The sequence below is a fragment of the Mycteria americana genome, chromosome 6, assembly GCF_035582795.1.
Source record: "Mycteria americana isolate JAX WOST 10 ecotype Jacksonville Zoo and Gardens chromosome 6, USCA_MyAme_1.0, whole genome shotgun sequence".
Lineage (NCBI taxonomy): Eukaryota > Metazoa > Chordata > Aves > Ciconiiformes > Ciconiidae > Mycteria > Mycteria americana.
This window is the reverse complement of record NC_134370.1, coordinates 18,477,950-18,494,328: the sequence shown is the minus strand read 5'-3', so window position 1 is coordinate 18,494,328 and position 16,379 is coordinate 18,477,950. Positions and strand designations below refer to the sequence as shown.

The 16,379-nt window shown below is 42.7% G+C and overlaps 1 protein-coding gene across 3 annotated transcripts; it reads right to left on the bottom strand.

Annotated features, from left to right (window-relative positions):
- Positions 1-319: 319 nt before the first annotated feature.
- On the bottom strand, positions 320-9,588 carry CCNJ (cyclin J). Of its 3 annotated transcripts, none has more exons than XM_075504777.1 (6): positions 9,280-9,588; positions 8,872-8,994; positions 6,760-6,970; positions 4,025-4,324; positions 3,778-3,937; positions 320-2,076 (listed from the first exon to the last, which is right to left on the bottom strand). In XM_075504777.1, the coding sequence occupies exons 2-6, from the start codon at positions 8,938-8,940 to the stop codon at positions 1,665-1,667; spliced, it is 1,152 nt and encodes a 383-aa protein (XP_075360892.1). In that variant the 5' UTR covers positions 8,941-8,994; positions 9,280-9,588; the 3' UTR covers positions 320-1,664. The 3 variants fall into 3 exon arrangements, with proteins under 3 accessions (XP_075360892.1, XP_075360893.1, XP_075360891.1); XM_075504778.1 differs by having other exon boundaries at positions 8,872-8,966; XM_075504776.1 differs by having other exon boundaries at positions 8,872-9,588.
- Between the last annotated feature and the right edge of the window lie 6,791 nt (positions 9,589-16,379).

Genomic DNA, 16,379 nt, shown 5'->3' with positions numbered 1-16,379 from the left:
ATGGTAAGGCCCCCTTTCCTGTCATAAAGCCTTCATCTTAACATTGGTAGTGTATCTTAATTGCCTCTACTTTCAAAACAGGCTCTATAAGATTCACAATACTTCAGTGTCATTAGATGGTACACAATTTTAAGTGCTGCCACTAAGACAGGGGAGAAGAAGGTGGTAAAAGAACAAATAAAACAAACAAAAAAAGCCTTAAGCCCACATACTATAAAGATACTTTAAAGTAGTAAGAATCTTGTCATCCATACCTCTTCCTCCCATATTCTACCACAGGAGAAAGCCAGGTATCTTCTTGTTTTTTTTTTTTTAAAAAAAAAATCCTCCATTAATATCTCTACCACCATTTTCATCCAAGAGTTGGATGAGTGAAGCTTTCTGCCCTCAGACTATCCACTCCACAGGAGATAGTGTAATTCCATAAAGTTATGTAATTAGCACCTTAATTGTGATAAAGCAGTTCACTCTGCAAGATATTTTTGATCCACCCATTAGAAAAGTAAATCTCTGCATTTTCTTCTGGAACTCCCAAATAGTAGAAGAAAAAGTTGCCTCACTATTACCTGAGAATTTCCCTCCACAATAAGCCTGACAGAACTGGATTTCTATAAGCATTTAACGGTACTTTTTTTGTACAAGTGATACTGTCAGTACAATTGGAGGATGCTTTCTGTTGGTTAATACTACATGTATGTCTGTGTGTACACAGAGGAATCACAGCCACTGTAGTAGTTCTGGTATGGTACAAGTTCAGCTGAAACTTTCTCTTTTCAATTACTCAATACCACACTGCTGGGCAGTAGTTCACACCTACATTCTGTGAACACTAACATATCCCTTTGGTACTCCGCATATGGATGCCCTGAAGAAAAGCCACTCCACTTGCTATAGTCTCTTCCCTCTCTACCTTCCTCCCTCAAGTTATACCCAATTAAGCATACAAACCAGCAGCACAGAGTAACAAATAGAAGATTCCCTGAGTTAGTATGAAAGAGTTACTTTAAACATAAAAAGGATAGAGAGGAGAAAAGGAGCAAAAACATAGTGTCTATCCTGTGAGGTACAAGACTTAAAAACTAGCCAAAATACCAGTTAACTCAAATGCCTTAGCCTAAAGCAAATATCCAACACAAGTGCTGAAAAAGGGGCGAGAATATGGAGTTAGCCAGATGAGATTTGTTTCCTCCTGTGGTCCCCATGTATCTGGAGAAATCTGGCATTCAATGGATTCTTAAGTTTCAGTAAATTTAAAGTGAGTGTTAATACTGTATGGTGGTATTACATATATGTCTTCAAAATAATACTGCATATCTCCTTCATTAAAAGGTAAGTCTGTAGTTAGTCCACAGCTATTTTTCTTTTGACTGGTATTTCAAAGATGTGCGCTAGAAGCACAGAGTATTCTGAGTGCCAGAGTAAGAACTTATTACCCCCAGGTATACACATTCTTTTTACAGGGTGTTCTGTGTGCTTTTTTTTTGCAGTCTGTATTTGAGCTACGGTACTGGTTGCCAATCCAGTTGCTTTTTTCTGGAAAGATATTTTTTTTTATTCAATTTGTCACCCTCAAACTTATTTGAGGTTTAACAAAAAAAACAAAACAATTCCCCTCAACACAACTTCTACCCCAAACAAACAAGCACAAAACCATTTTGTACTTATCACCTCTCAAAGCAGGGAGTAATACAGGAATATCGTCCATTCACTTGATAACTCCGGTTGTAGGAGACACTTATACATGGCTTCACTTCTAGCGGAACAGCTAGTGACACTGCAGCACCAGTCTGTACATGGCCTCGAGCCTGAACACTGGACTGTAAGGCAGCAGGGCAAGTCTGAAGTGGGTAAGATGCTGTATGATTAGATGATAATATCTGTTGACAGTTTTGCTGCTGTGATGTCTGATGGTGATACTGTAATGAAGATTGATGGGCCTGGAGATACTGTGGTATGTGCTGTTGAGCATTAGCCTGCTGGGGAGTTGGAGCTGGGGTCTGAAATACAGTATGTTGGGCAGACTGAGCATGTTGTCCTTTTTGCTTGTTTGCTTCCTTCACATCATTATCATGCGCACTAAAACAAGTTGAGAAGACGGAATACATAAAAATAGATATTAAAATGGATTTGAACTCTTTTGGGTTAACTTTTAAGAGCACTCTAACAAATGGTGCAATTATCTGAAAGCTTCCAAACCTTTTAAAAACAGAAAACTCATTTTAGCCTACCGTTTAAAATCATCTAAGGTTTTAAAATTTGTTTCTTTAGGATACAGTTTCTTTTCAGCATTTCACTTCATTTCATAGCAATACAAAATGCAGATAAAAGCCAAGTACAATACAAATAATACAGCAGTATCTAAAGTCACCAGTGCAATAAGGTCTGCTAGTGTACTGCAATAAAGTGCCAGATTACCAGAACCTGAAATTAAAACTTACTTGCTGCTTCTACCTCATTTAAATTGGGTAATGGAGTGCAGGGTTTTAAAGTGATAATATCAGAGGGTTTTTAAAGACCTACATTACAGTACTTAAAAATCATAAGTATATTTATATTGGATCCTGCTTTGGGGAGTGGAAATGCATTTTTTTTTCCTTCCTCTCACACTTCTTTTCTAGCCCACCCCATACTTAAGTTAAGACAGTTTAGCTCACCTGAATTCAGTTTGATTTACACCTGTCTCAAATGTATTTAGACATATCATTCTCTTGCTCTTATGCTGCGGTTAAGCAGGTGCCACCTACACACTTCAGTCAGGCCTAAAATCATCAAATCATCTAAGTTTTTTTGGTACTGCCTATACAGGGCAGATCTCTTGAAGACAGTTGGGGTTCAACCCCTCACCAGTTTTTCCTAAAAGATTGCTAGCTTTTTATGGTGCACTGCAAAGATGACTGAAAGGCTTTGCCTGCCCCCCCCGCCCCCAAGTGTTCCAGAACAATAATGAAAAACAATTCTGCAAAAGCACTTGCGTGCCTTATGTACTATCCCTTTCATTACACATATTGGTGAAGCCAAAAGAGGCCATCAGGGGTGATAATGTCACACTTATAAGGAAGATGTGATTCCTCCAGATACAGCTGTTCCTGTGCTTCTGTGGACCACAACTGTATTTAGATCTGGGCAAGAGCAAACTTCTGTAGGAGGAAAGCAGTTATGGTGGGCACAGGTTTTGATCTTAAGGTTTAGAATAAAAGAACTGATCGTCTAACATCCCTTCCCAGTAAGGTTCACTTGCCATTTGCTGGCATTTTTATCTCATGTCAGCTGTATCTTTCCACTGTAGTACAAAAATGGATACAACCTCCTGGTCATTTCCTCCCCCCCCCCCCCCCCCCCAAACTGGCCACTCAAACAGTCTGCATGTTTGATTCATAATCTGTTTGGAGCATCCCTTGAACTTCCAAGGCATAGGGTCTTCAGAGTCAGTAGGAGCTCCTGTGCCTTTGGTACTCTTTGCTATCTCTTTTTCCTCTCTGACCAGACTACAGAAATTGGGAGTAAGCTATTTAACAGATTCTCAAAGCATGCCAAAAGATGTTCAGTGGAAATGCAAGCCTGAGGTTTGTTTGTTGAAAGAACAGGAAAGAGGTTAGATCTGATAAAGTTTTCTTTTTTGGAAAGAACAAAACAGTTATTACCTAACAGTATTACCTAAGTATTTTTAGAATAGGAAAATTGAAATTGAAAAAGAAATTTACTTTCAGTTCTAACAGCAATTAAACATACCAACAGATGCAGAAATGGACTTTAAAAGAGCTGCCGTTGTTAACTTACATTAATAGTCGCTCAATACATGGCACTAGGAAATCCCAGGAATATGCAGTGAGATGATGCAGTCGGGTAGGCCATGTTGGTGAGAGACGCAAAATAATCCTTGAAGAAGCTACACACGCAGTAGCAACTAAAGAAGGGGCATAATTTAAAAATGCGTGATCTAGAAAGAAGGAATAACAAAAAGATTCATTTAAATTGGACATTGTGAAGACAACAAAGGAGTCATTACCTGAAATATGTAACTCACCTTGCAGTGATACTTCCAGAAAGTAATCGGCGTATTTTGCCATATATAACTTAGTCTTCTCTAAGCAAACCATTGGCCAGCCATCATGAAGATCAGTCTCATGGACAGCAATAGAAAGATAATAGTCGATGAAATGAGCAGCAGTTGGGAGGCACAAATTCCACTGAAATGTTTCTAGCAACAACAACTCCATATGAAGCAAATTCTGTTTTGTTAGTACCAAATTCATGTTAGTCATACAACCCAAGCTGTTCAACTGTTCAAGTTTGGGAACACTGTCTTCCTTTTCTTCAAATTTACCTTCAGGTGAACAGAAAGAGGAGGGAAAAAAAGGTTCAGCACGAGTGAACTGTAAAACAGATTGTATCTAATGTCTGCGTTGATCATATTTCAATTCTACTATATCAAACAAGCTTGAGACTTTCCTGCAGATGCAAAGCTCAAATGGAAGATGTAATCAGAGACAAAAAGGGGTATGTACTATAAAGGGCTAAGTTTCAGCAGATAATGTCAAACACCATGTAGGATATTGTGCAGTGCCATGTTTCCTGTTGGTTTTCCCGCCCTGGCACACAGACGCCGGTTGCCAAGAGCAGAAGTAAGCTGTATTGGGACATCACTAGCACTGCATACGCAAGTTTTTGTCACCAAATTATTGTATAATGTGACCCCATCATCAGTGAAATACCACTGTGATGTGACTTGGCATACGCAACACCACAGCATTTGGTTTTAATCACCCTCCCGCCCCCACACACCCTTTTTGTTTCTAAAACTCATTAGAGTATAACTAGAGCTCTAGCCAATGTGGCTGCTTTTAATGCCTGTTACAGTAGGCACATTTTTAGATTTGATAGCTGATAAGCTGCTCCAGCATTTCAAACAAGTGCATTTCAGCAACGTGCATCTGAAAACCCACACTGCCATATATACTGTTTCAACTTTAACACTGCTAGTAGCTTCAGCTTTCCTTGGACTTTAACTTTTCAGGCCTGTATGCTTTGAGCCTGAAGGAAAATTGTATATGTAGAAAACCCATTAATAAGAGAAACAAGTGTCACATTTCCATACAGTTTGCCATATGGTTGTGCTATTTCAATTTCATTGCAAATTCTTTCCACCTTACACTCTCTATTCAGTACTACATGGTATGTTGTAAATGCACATTTTTAGGGAGTTTTGCAGGACTGAACATACTGAACGTTTGCTTTTTTTCCAACAGTGGAAGTACTTATACAGGACTTAATCCAACACCAGTCCCAGTCTGTTAGTTTTTGTTTCCCATACTCTAGTAATTACAGAAATAAAAGCTTCAGGAGTCACATAATAATTTCTCTTATTACTTCTATAACCTTATCAGATATATCGCAGTGTGATTTGTCCAACTTATTGCACCGCTGATTAAACTGCTTGTTTAAAGCCACACAGGGTAAAAGTTTAAAATAGCATTCTGGTTTGTGCTTTCTGAACCAATTCATACACTGCTTCTCAGAAGAGTACTCCAGGCTTTCAGAGCTCTACTTGCAGTTTGTTATGAAAGATGGCAGAGGTGATTTTTTTTTTTTTTAATTATAATTCTCCTCAGAACATGAATTTCATTTGAAAATCTGGCATTCGTTCAAAGCCAATCCATTTTCCTAAATGGATTACACTGGTTTCTGAGGCAAGGTTTTCATACTCAGCACCTTATCCTTTGCCCACAGAAGATTGCTGGCTGGTGGCATCCAGTCAAAGTTTACCTCCAGAAGAATCTGAAATAACCCTTTTCTTGTTTAACTGTTCTGCTGAATAGCTGTATTGGTGGAGACGGGGGATGCAATGAAAGGAAGCAGTATACCAAAAATAGCGAACACCTCAGCGCTCTGGTTTTCTAGCAAAGAGGGCCTACAGCTACAATGCAATATATCTTATTTGATAAAATGAAAATAGATTCAGAGAAACAGATCAGCAGAAACTGAACCAACAGTTAGTTCTGCTTCCAGGACCTGTTTCTCTGAATCTATTGCTTTAATAACAAGTGCAAGCAGGTATCCCAGCAAACTATATCCATATCTCTTTGGGGACATCTAAAAGGGGTCCACAAATGTCAAAAGATGGATACACACCACAAGAATCTAGCAGAGGTCAATATAAGCAGCACTGTTCATAATGAGTTTGTAATTAATTCTGTCTTCAGAGTACTGTGCATTCACCAATGTATTTCACCAGTATTACATTTTGTATGTGACAATACAGGATGTATGTTAGCCTTAGCTTGCTTAAAGAACACTGCAACTTATGAAATCTGAAGTATTCCAGAACCACACAGCACCATCAGCAGGGTGCAGTACGGTCTACATACGGTTTATTTAATTTCTTCCTTTATCACAGGTATGCAAATTTCTCATTTCCAGCACTGGATCTGCCTATTTTGAGATGTCCTTAGAAAGACAGTCTATCTATTCCTACAATACAGCTCTCAAAGTTCACTTTAGAATAATTTGTTTCCAAGCATAACCACTGTTTTTTTAATTGCAGTTTGTCTTTTCTCCCCTCAGTTTCATCAGGTGCCAAGAGAAGTCAGAACAAGAGTCTAAAGAAAGGCTCTACCAATTGGGCCAAATTGATACACACTAATCTGCCTGTGTTTTCTAACCACTTTTTTTCCCCTGTCTGCTATATCCCATCAAGACACACCTTGTATTTGGCAGTAGAACCTATATTGCTCTAGTTGAAGTTTGGTGCTACATACTTACTTGCTAAAAGTAAACAGGAAAGAGCAACCACATGCAGCTGCTGTATAGATATGTCATAACGATCCATAAAGAGGTCCAACAGATACACAGCTAGATGTCGTGCAGCAGGACAGAGTCTGAACCGATTGCTCACAATGGCAATCAGATCTGCAAAGTATCTTCTCAGATGTAACTGGGGAGATTGGCCTTTGTAGGAGGGCAGCTTCAGCTCCTAGATGGACAGCAGCATGTAATTTTATTAAAACCATCATTTAGTTTGAATTGGTATCGCATTAATATAGCTGATATTCTGAAATTTATCGTGGAATTTTCAAAGGATTTCCTCTTCTTCTGTTCCCATCATTTCAGCATCCCTTTTCACAGAACAAAATCTATTTGTTGTATTTCAAAAGAACTAAGAAATAATTTGGTTCCACGTAACATTAGTATAATAATTTGAAATTTAACATCTTTTCATTGGGCAATCGGCTAGAGCAACTTTAGCTTCTACCATTTCTGTCGTATTACCTCTACTGCAAAAGCTGTACCTCCCAGCAGGGAAACAGCAAGGGTACGCGAGTACCCCTCAGCTGCTTCAATGCAAAGTCCAATAGCTTAACCCCCGCCTGCTACAGCTCAATCTGAGCAATCAGATTTTGTATTGAAGTGTTTGCGTGTTCCAATGCTGCCAGTTCTCCTGCAGGTGCCCCCAGGAGAAGGGCACTAACAGCTAGCTGAAGGTAGCAACGTTAGGAAGACGAATGGGGTGTGCATGTGTCAATGTTTGCTGCATGCGTATGTTTAAACCCTGACTTAATCTGATATGACTGACGTTGCACTGAGACCGATTACAGTGTGCTCTCAGGGATTTAGTTAAGTGTACATAAACCTCACATGGTCTCAGATTTGGCAGGGGACAACCCCACAAAACAAAAGCCATGCCAACACCACAGATGAGAAAAATCTGTCGCATGATCTATTTTGAATACAAAAGTTTGACTAGTAGAAAGAACATTCCCCCGGCTCCTGCCTAACAGCTAGCATCTCCTCTTGTATACAGCAGAACAGCAGCGCTGTCTTCTGTTATCATGAATAAATTTATGAGTTAGATTGTGCAGCCCAGATTAAGTAGGATTTTGAGTACAATTACATTTCCAGCAGGACAGTCTGACGACATTCAAGTTGGGATGGTGTTGCCCAAAATTTTAAAAGTTTTAAGGCCAATTCAAAGTTCTAAAACATGTTATTGAAGTGAAAAAAAACCCCACCCAAACAAACCAACAAAAACCCCACCCACACCTACGAGGCTTTAGAATTCACCTTTCACAACACTAGTTTAGTTTTAGTAATGCTAATTTTGGTAGCAAATAAATTATCCTGTCCTTCTCTTGTGTTCCTCCCCCCCCCCCCCCCAAAAAAAAAGAGTTGCTTTAGCAGTCACACCTTCGAGAAAGATAATCCACTCATCACGTACTATCAGGCAGCAAAAGCACATTTTTAGTAGGTCCAGTCACTGTAAACTGATTTTCAGCTCTGAGCATAGGATGTGCTTTATTATGAAAGCAGCCCTAAAGAGCAACTTTGAGTCAGTCGAAGCAACTTCAAAGCAGTATTGCCTAAACCCTCCACTATTCTTACTGCACCTAGTGTTTGTTTGTTTGTTGTTACAATAGCATTACAATGCTTCCGCAGAGTTTAAACTTGGACCCACGTACACATCCAAACAGATGAACCAAGCGCACCGCGACCCCTTTGCTATTTTAAAGCGCAGAGAGAGAGCCTGGTCAGTCAGACAAACTGTCAAGGCTGAGGACAAACAGCCTGAGCATTAACTGAGGGGAAGACACGGTGTTTTTCAAGGTTCAGAAAGGCAAACTCCACCAAAACCCCGGCGGGCCGAGCCCGTCGAGCGGCGGCCGCCTCACACGCGCTTCCCACCCCGCTTCAAACCGCCGCGCCGGCTGCCCCCGGAGGGCCGGCTCCGACCGTCGGAGCCCTCACAAAGGCGCCGGGGCCGCCAGCCCTCCGCTTCCCCCACGGCGCGGGGCCGGGAGCGGCCTCCGCCCCCCACCGCCCCCCGGGCTCCCCGCCGCCCCCCGCAGACCGACCACCACCGCCGCCGCGCCGGGCTACCTTGTAGCGAAGCGCTTGGTGGATGTCGGCAGCCAGCTGTCCTGTCCACCACTGCGCCTCCAGCTCCATCGGCGGGGCGGCGCGGCAGCCGGGGCCTGGGCAGAGGGGAGGAAGCGGCACTCGCTGAGCGCGGGCGGGGCGCGACGGGCAGCACCACCCTCACCCCTTCCTCGCTCGCCCCCGGTTAAACGCGATCAGCTGCCGCCCGCGCCGCGGGACCCCCGCGGCCCCCCGGCCCAGCTGGCCGCCATGCGGGGCACAAGTGAGGCTCGTTAAGCCGCCCCCTCCCGCCGCGGGGCACGGCCGGGAGAGGGGGGCGCGGAAGAGCCGGCAGCCGCGGCCCCGGGGGAGGGCGATCGCGCCCCGACAAAGGCCGGCAGCGCTCCCCCCGCCGAAGCCGCCACTCACCCTACGCAGCGGCGCGGCTGGCGGCCGCGGCGGGGCCTGGCCCGGGGCACCTGAGCGCGGCGCGGCGTCCCGAGGGCTCCCCCGCCATCACGCGGCGCCGCCCGCCTCGCCCATTGTTAAAGGGCCGAGCGGGCCGGCGTGTGTACAAAGCCAGGCAGCGCCCGCACGCGGCCGCCCACCCGCCAATCGCCTGACGCCTTACAGCACGGCCCGCCCGCCGGGCACCAATCAGGGCGCGGCGCTCACGGGGCACGCCGAGCCCCGCGCTCCGCGGCCACGCGCGGGAAGGCTTTGGGCCCGCGGAGCTGCCGTAGCCGCCCCGATAAAGGCCCGGGCAGGAGGGGGCGGGGCGCCGCGGGAGGGGCTGGCCTCGCTCGGAGGTGCTGCCGGAGGGGGCCCAGGCACCCGGGGAGGGTGCGGGGCCTCGGCCTCGCCCTCGCCCTCTCGCAGGGACCCCGGCTGTGGTGTAACACTCTGCGGGGGCCTTGGGGCCTTCCCGCTGCGTGTCTGTGGAGAGCCGGGTTAAGCGGGGCTCTCCCTGGCTGGAGCGTGCTGGTGCTTAGCCTCCTGAGCACTTGATCGCACCTTTTTGCTTTCCTTTCTCTCTTTTCCCTTGGCTCTCTCTCTTTTTCATTCAGCTGTGAAGGTTTTAACACGTGGAGTGCTTGTGTCAGGAGCTGTAGCTCCTTTAGCTCGCTTACGCTTCAGACACCTTTATTGGTAAAGGACCTACACCTCTTGGGCTGCAAAAGCTATGAGGCTCAAGTGTTAGATTTATTTTGTGGGTGAGCTCTTGTTCACTGCTAGTTAAATTCCAGGGAGAATGTTTGTAATGGCATGCATCCTCCTTTTAAATAGCCTGTGCTATTCACCTGAGTGAAGGGGCCTCTGCATCCTGACAGATGATCACTAAAAGGAGCTCCCACTTGTGCTTCTGGTTTGGCAGTAGGTGCTGTGCACCTGTTTGGTATTCAGAAGGCCGCCTTCTAGATGCTTTCCACTTGTTGGTGACCCCCTGCTATGGAGATCTTACAAAATAATACTCTGTGCTTTATAGTGGTTTATGTCTTTGAATTCCCAAATACCCAAACAACTAACTAATGAGAATGTAAAACCTAGTACAACAAGCGATGCAACGTGATGAAGAAGAAATGCTTTGGATGCAATTTATGTTGAGGGAGTATATTTAATTTTTCATTTCTACCCATGCTCAGACATGATTTTTTTTTTTTAATTAAGAAAATGGAAAACAACTTTTTGACATAACCAGTTTAATGACTGTAGCCAGGGCTGTAAAAGCCTGTTCCTTTAAATATGCATGTCTAACTTTAATGGGTAGTCCTATGGACCGCAGTGGTCCGTTTCATCTGAGGAGGTGTGCTTATAGGTGGAAGCCCTTGTTTTTGAGGACGCATTTCTTGGGCAGTTTCCATTTATGACAGATTTTGTTATATAATGCTACATAGTTTTCTGAAGAAAAAAATCAAATGGAAAAATGTTAGCTTTTTGTGCATGAAAACATAATTGAGGAAATACTTCAACTCTTTAGATTAGCTATCTGAGATCTATAGACTATTGACAAAGCAGCATTTTGTTGTTCTGGTGGCTTTTTGTCTCATTTCTAGACATTGTTTTATAGGCAAGTGCATACTCAAGCTAATTTTGATTATAAAATTATTTATTCTTGAAGAAAGGTAATACCAAATTTTATATTTCAAGGGCAGGATAAATCTCAAAAGCAGACTCCTAATGGAGACATAGTCATTCACAACACCTTTATGGCCTTCAAAAATGTATTGCGTGCTTGAAGAGGAGAAAGCTAATAAACACCAACATGCTAAAAACCTGTTACAATGGGCCCAAACAGGGAAGTTATGTTTCTACTCTTACGTATTGGGGGAAATTACTATTAGCAATGCTGCCTCCTCCTAGAGCTTCTTAACTACCATGTGGATTAGTCTGTTGCTGAACTGTGAAGTGGGATAAAAAAAAAGAGTAGATACTTGCTGGCTTATTTCTCAGATGCGCTTGTCTGGCTTGGATAGGAAGCATCATCCTGATAAAGCTATGTACTCTGAGAGCTATTTCATTTATATATAATAATCGAGAAAACAATGATGCTGTAGTTGTCACGCTACAAAGATGACTGAGCTGTGGAACTACCTATTTCAGATCCTTGTAATGCTTCTTCGTTGCCTTTTTCCAAGTTGCTATGCACCCATTACAGCCTATTTTAACTGAGTTGTCGATCTTGTGAACAGTTACATCTGTGTCTGCTTCTCATGCAATCAAAAGATAGGTTTGGAAAGTGCCTCATCATCCTGCCCAAGGCCAGCATTGCTCCTGGCATGTGTTTTTCTGATCTTGGAGACATCCAGAAAATCATACTATTGGAAAAGCCAAAGCACTTCTGTGCAGCCATGTTGTTATCTGCAGGAATCATGTATCTCTGTTTGCACCTTAACCCTGACTGGAAGAATTGACAATCTTGGAGCCTCCAAACTGAGGCTGATTGCTTTCAGAGTCCAGAGCTTCCAAGATCAGAGTTTAGGGGTTTAAATGGGAATGGGAGTAGTGCAACTGTAATGAGAACAGGTTAATACAGCTTCTTTGCATGTCGTATAATCAGTCCTAAAAGTAACAACCAGTGGTATTTTTTTAACCAGTGCAGATTTTATCTACTTTTGGTGGTCAAGGCTGTGCCCAGTGCTCTAAGTATTTCCACCTTCGTCCCCTGTGTGTAAGTCAGGGCAGAATCAAAACATACTCAGTCAGTCCTTAGAATAAACAGAGGATATTAAAGATTGCTTTCAGTGGCAGTAGTTAGGTTTTCATTAGCAAGAAACTGGCAGCATGAAGTTTTCCACTTATGTGTAGTATATGGAACCTGAGAGAATAGAAAACAGAACTAAATGTTATGAAACCGTTTTGAAATGGGTATCCTCTTTCTGTGAATGACCGTGAATCACCTAAGCAAATACGTGTGTCTCAAAGGGGAAATGAGATTGGCTGTGAGAGCTGCTGTCTGTGCTTTGAAAAGGTGCCAGATAGCAAGAAGCACTGTTATTCTTGGAATTCCCCAAGCAAAATTATGACCCTGAACTACATCCAAAACAGGCTAGAAGGTAACCTGTGAAATCTGGACTAAAATGCTTGTAACATTTTTGTGGAGTCTTCTAAAGAGGATGCTGCTCAAGTCTTACAATTTATGGACCTGTAACTCACAGGTTATAGTCCTAACACAATTTCAGACATGGTGGGTGAGCTGACTTCTCTTTATAGTTACTGGGAGGTTAGATCTGTATCTCAGGAGTTGATGCATGTATTTATGTGTTTAAGCTGCTTTTCCCTTCCCTAATTTTTTGGTGGTTCTTCTTGGCCTGTGAAAAAAGAAATGTGGCTTTTAAAATACAAATGAAGAACTTGCAGGTAATTGCCAAGTACAGTAAATACTCTGATCTTGAGAACCACCATCTCTCTACATTAGAAACCTTTTCCTCTTCCTATACCGTTTCTGGTATATTGTTTTAGTGTTAATGGTACATTGACCACAGAATACAACAGTTCCTGAAGACTGACACATTGTTTTACTTCTGTGCCTATTGTCGTAAGATACATCTTTGAAGTTTGGATTTGTCTTGACTGGCAGAATTAGATGAATCAGTCACTTCAGCGATGTAAGCAGAGTCCAGGACAGAAACTGAATTCTGAGGTGACATAGCACTGAAAGAAATATTTAAATAATGGCTCAATGACTATGTTAATTGTTGTTTTGTTTATTGGTTCTTGCTTTTGTTTTGATGCTCCTTGGTTGTTCTCATCTGAATAAAGAGATGGTAATTCCGTAAAAGGCATTTTTGAAGGACTGCATTTTTGGAGTTATAATGTAAGGGAATGTCAGTTTTGTAGAACTCAGCATTATTAAAATAAATAAGTTGTTCAAACTTAGTTCCTGTGTTTCTTAGGGCTGAGAAGGTTCTGCTTTTGTTACTGTACTTGTTGATCTTATTTTCAGACAAAGGCTGCATCTGATGACATTCGTAGCAGTAATATTTCAAGGGCATTTAATTAAAGGGAATGAGTCACTCTAAAGACAGGACTGTAACTGCTCACAGAGCTCTTTTGCAGCATGGTGGTAAATGAAATGTGGCATGTTGGTAAAAAGAGTTGTAACACTTCAGAAGCATTAGTGAGGGCAGTCTCCTACTGAAAGTACTCCAGGGTTGTATTTGTAAATGCCTGTATTGACTGTCAAAGGTACTCTGTGGGTAAGATTTTCAAAGTTGTCTGGGGATTTGGATTCCCAGAATAGCTACTAAAATGTGATTATTAGATTTGAACTTAGCTGGTAAATATCCTTTGGAACTGTTGACTTTAGTTGTTAATATGGCTATTAAGAGAGAAAGCATCTGAGAAGGCTCTGGCCTGAACGATACATGCTTTTCATGAAGCATTTTGATAAACAATTTGGCTTTAAGTGTTTTCCCATCCTCTGGGAAGCTATTATAGAAATGTGTGCCCATGAATGTTTTCTTTGGCATTAGGATAAATGTGTATGTTTTTGATAATGTGTTGGATTAAGGAAACATTCATATAAGTGGAAGAGTGTTGGTGGATATAATTTGTACGGAGGGGTTCTTCTTTTCTGTAAGTCACACTCTCGGTTTAGGAAATAACTTTGTCAGTAACTAAAAAGACCAGAGGAATTTTGCATCTAAAGCATATGTACTTCCTGCTTGGAAGGCTTCAGCTCCTTTAACTGGAATTTAGGAAAGGTTACTTGTCATGCAGTTAGCTCAGGGATGGAGGGGTAGAGCAGTTAGTGGTATGTTGTTGCTCCTGCCAAACATATTTTGATTTTAGTTATATCCACAGAATTTAAGTGGGGCAAAGTGGCCTCTTCCTTTTCATTTCAAACTTAGGGTCCAACAAAGAAGATTTCTTTTTTTTAATATAATATCCAGGGCTGCCAAATTAGGAGCCAGCCCAGGTGGAGTACCACAAAGTTAATGCTTTTGTTTGCTAGTGGTTGCCGTGGAGGAGAGCTGCATGCAGAGGTGGGCTCACATCCACAGGGGGATACTTGGTCTTTGTGGTGCTTCTTGTTGAAGTACTTGGTTTTCAGCTCTGTAGCCAGGCACAAGTGGAAGACTTCACACTTCCAGTTTCTTGCTAATGAAAACCCAACTGCTACTGCTGAAAGTAACTATTAATATCCTCTGTTTGTTCAGAGGATTTACTGAGCTTGTTTCAAGTCTGTCTACATGCACAGGGGTAAGGCAGGGATGTATAGAGCACTGTACTTCCTTTTTGGTAAGGGAAGGCTGCTATTAGGTCATCCTGGAGCTGTCTCTGGGCTGAACAAGCCCAGATCACTCAGCCTCTCTTCAAAGGGCAAGTGCTCCTGTCCCCAGTCATCGTGGTGGCCATCCGATGAATTTGCTCCAGTTAGTCAATATCTTTGTTGTATTGGGGGGAGAAGGGGGTCTCAAAGCTGGATGCAGTATTCTAGATGTGGTCCACTGAGTGCTAAGTAGAGGTAATAATCACTTTTGATTTACTTGCCATGGTCCTGTTGCTCTTCGCCTTCTTCAGTGCCAGGGCATACTGTTGGCTCATGTTCACCTTGCTACTGCAGGAGTCTTCAGCTTCCCTGTAGTGCTGGCTGGTCTATGTTGCACTCTCTTCCAGGATGTTTGCCAGGGTCACAGCGTGGTTTACTCTGTGTCCACAACGCAAAAAACCAAAAGTGAAGAATGATAAATTTCAGCAGACTTGAGGCTGGGGTAAATCCTGCCAAATCCCACAAGGTTTATGTGTGTTTCAAGTACTGTGCTCCTTGATCCGTTATTTAGAAGTGCTGCACCTTATTCAGTTGTGTTGGTACTGATGAGCTTGTGGTTTGGTGTTGCAATATGTAGGAATAGTGTATCCTAATCTGATCATAGATCACAAGGAGATCTGGGTCCTGGTTCTGCGACAGTGTCTGATGGATGTGGCCAATTCTGCATCTGATAGTCAGAGCCCAGGGGCTCCTAATGTAATCTTTGTGTCTCACTATGCTGAAAGAATTTGAGATTTTTATATGTTTGGGACACATTTTACTGCCAGGCACATGGTCATGTGTTGAAGGAGCTGATTAACTATATCATATCTGTTTAGTGTGTGGATGTACCTTTCTCAAGCTTTAAGGACAAACAGACCCATCACTTCTGCTTCCTAATGTGTTCTTATGCTATTCAGTGCATCATTATCTAGTCACAACACATCTAGTTGAGACATGTTTTAATAGACATGAGTCAGTACTCCTTATTTTCACTCATTGCATTGTGACTCATTACACCCACTGCATTATTAAAAATGCAGAAACATACCTCCATGTGGATATCGTTAAAAGCACTGTGATGGCTGGTTTAAAAAGTGTGTTCAATGAACAATCTAGTTGAAAGGATATCTGGATGGAAGGGTAAAATGAACCCAAACTGTTTGGTTTCACAGCTCATTGCCAATGGTACTCCCGTCTGAAACTGTGACCCCCATTTTGTATTAGGGTCTCCATTTGGGACTGTTTGATGAACACCTATGCAGACTTGTATAAAGGCTGCGCCCCGAACAGGTAGTTAACATCTCGTGGGAGGAAGGGTTCAGTAGTATTTTTTTTTGTTTACGTGAATCAGTACAGGCTGTTTCCCTAACAATGAAGAAAGAGACAGTATTAAGATAGGTTCTGCTCTAGGAAGAAAAGGGCCATCTCCACCACCACCACTGTGTAAGAGACGAGAGGAACTGGTGAGACATTGCTCATTCTGCACCGTAACCAACCTCAGACTTGGAGGAAAAGTGCTGTCAAGAGTCAGTGTGTATCTGTGACTGGGCTCTGTTTAGTTGCTTTGCACATTGCATTGCTGTGATCGTGTGCACAGTTTCTAATAAAGTCACATGTTGGTTTCCCTGTGCCAATCAGAATTACTTTGAGGACAATGTGTAAGAACCATCTCTTTTGAGCTGTTGGCAAAATGGAGTCACATTTGCTCGGTATTTTGAGTGAGGAACACTGCATATGAAAAAACAATATGAATCTCAGACTGAAATTAGAGATA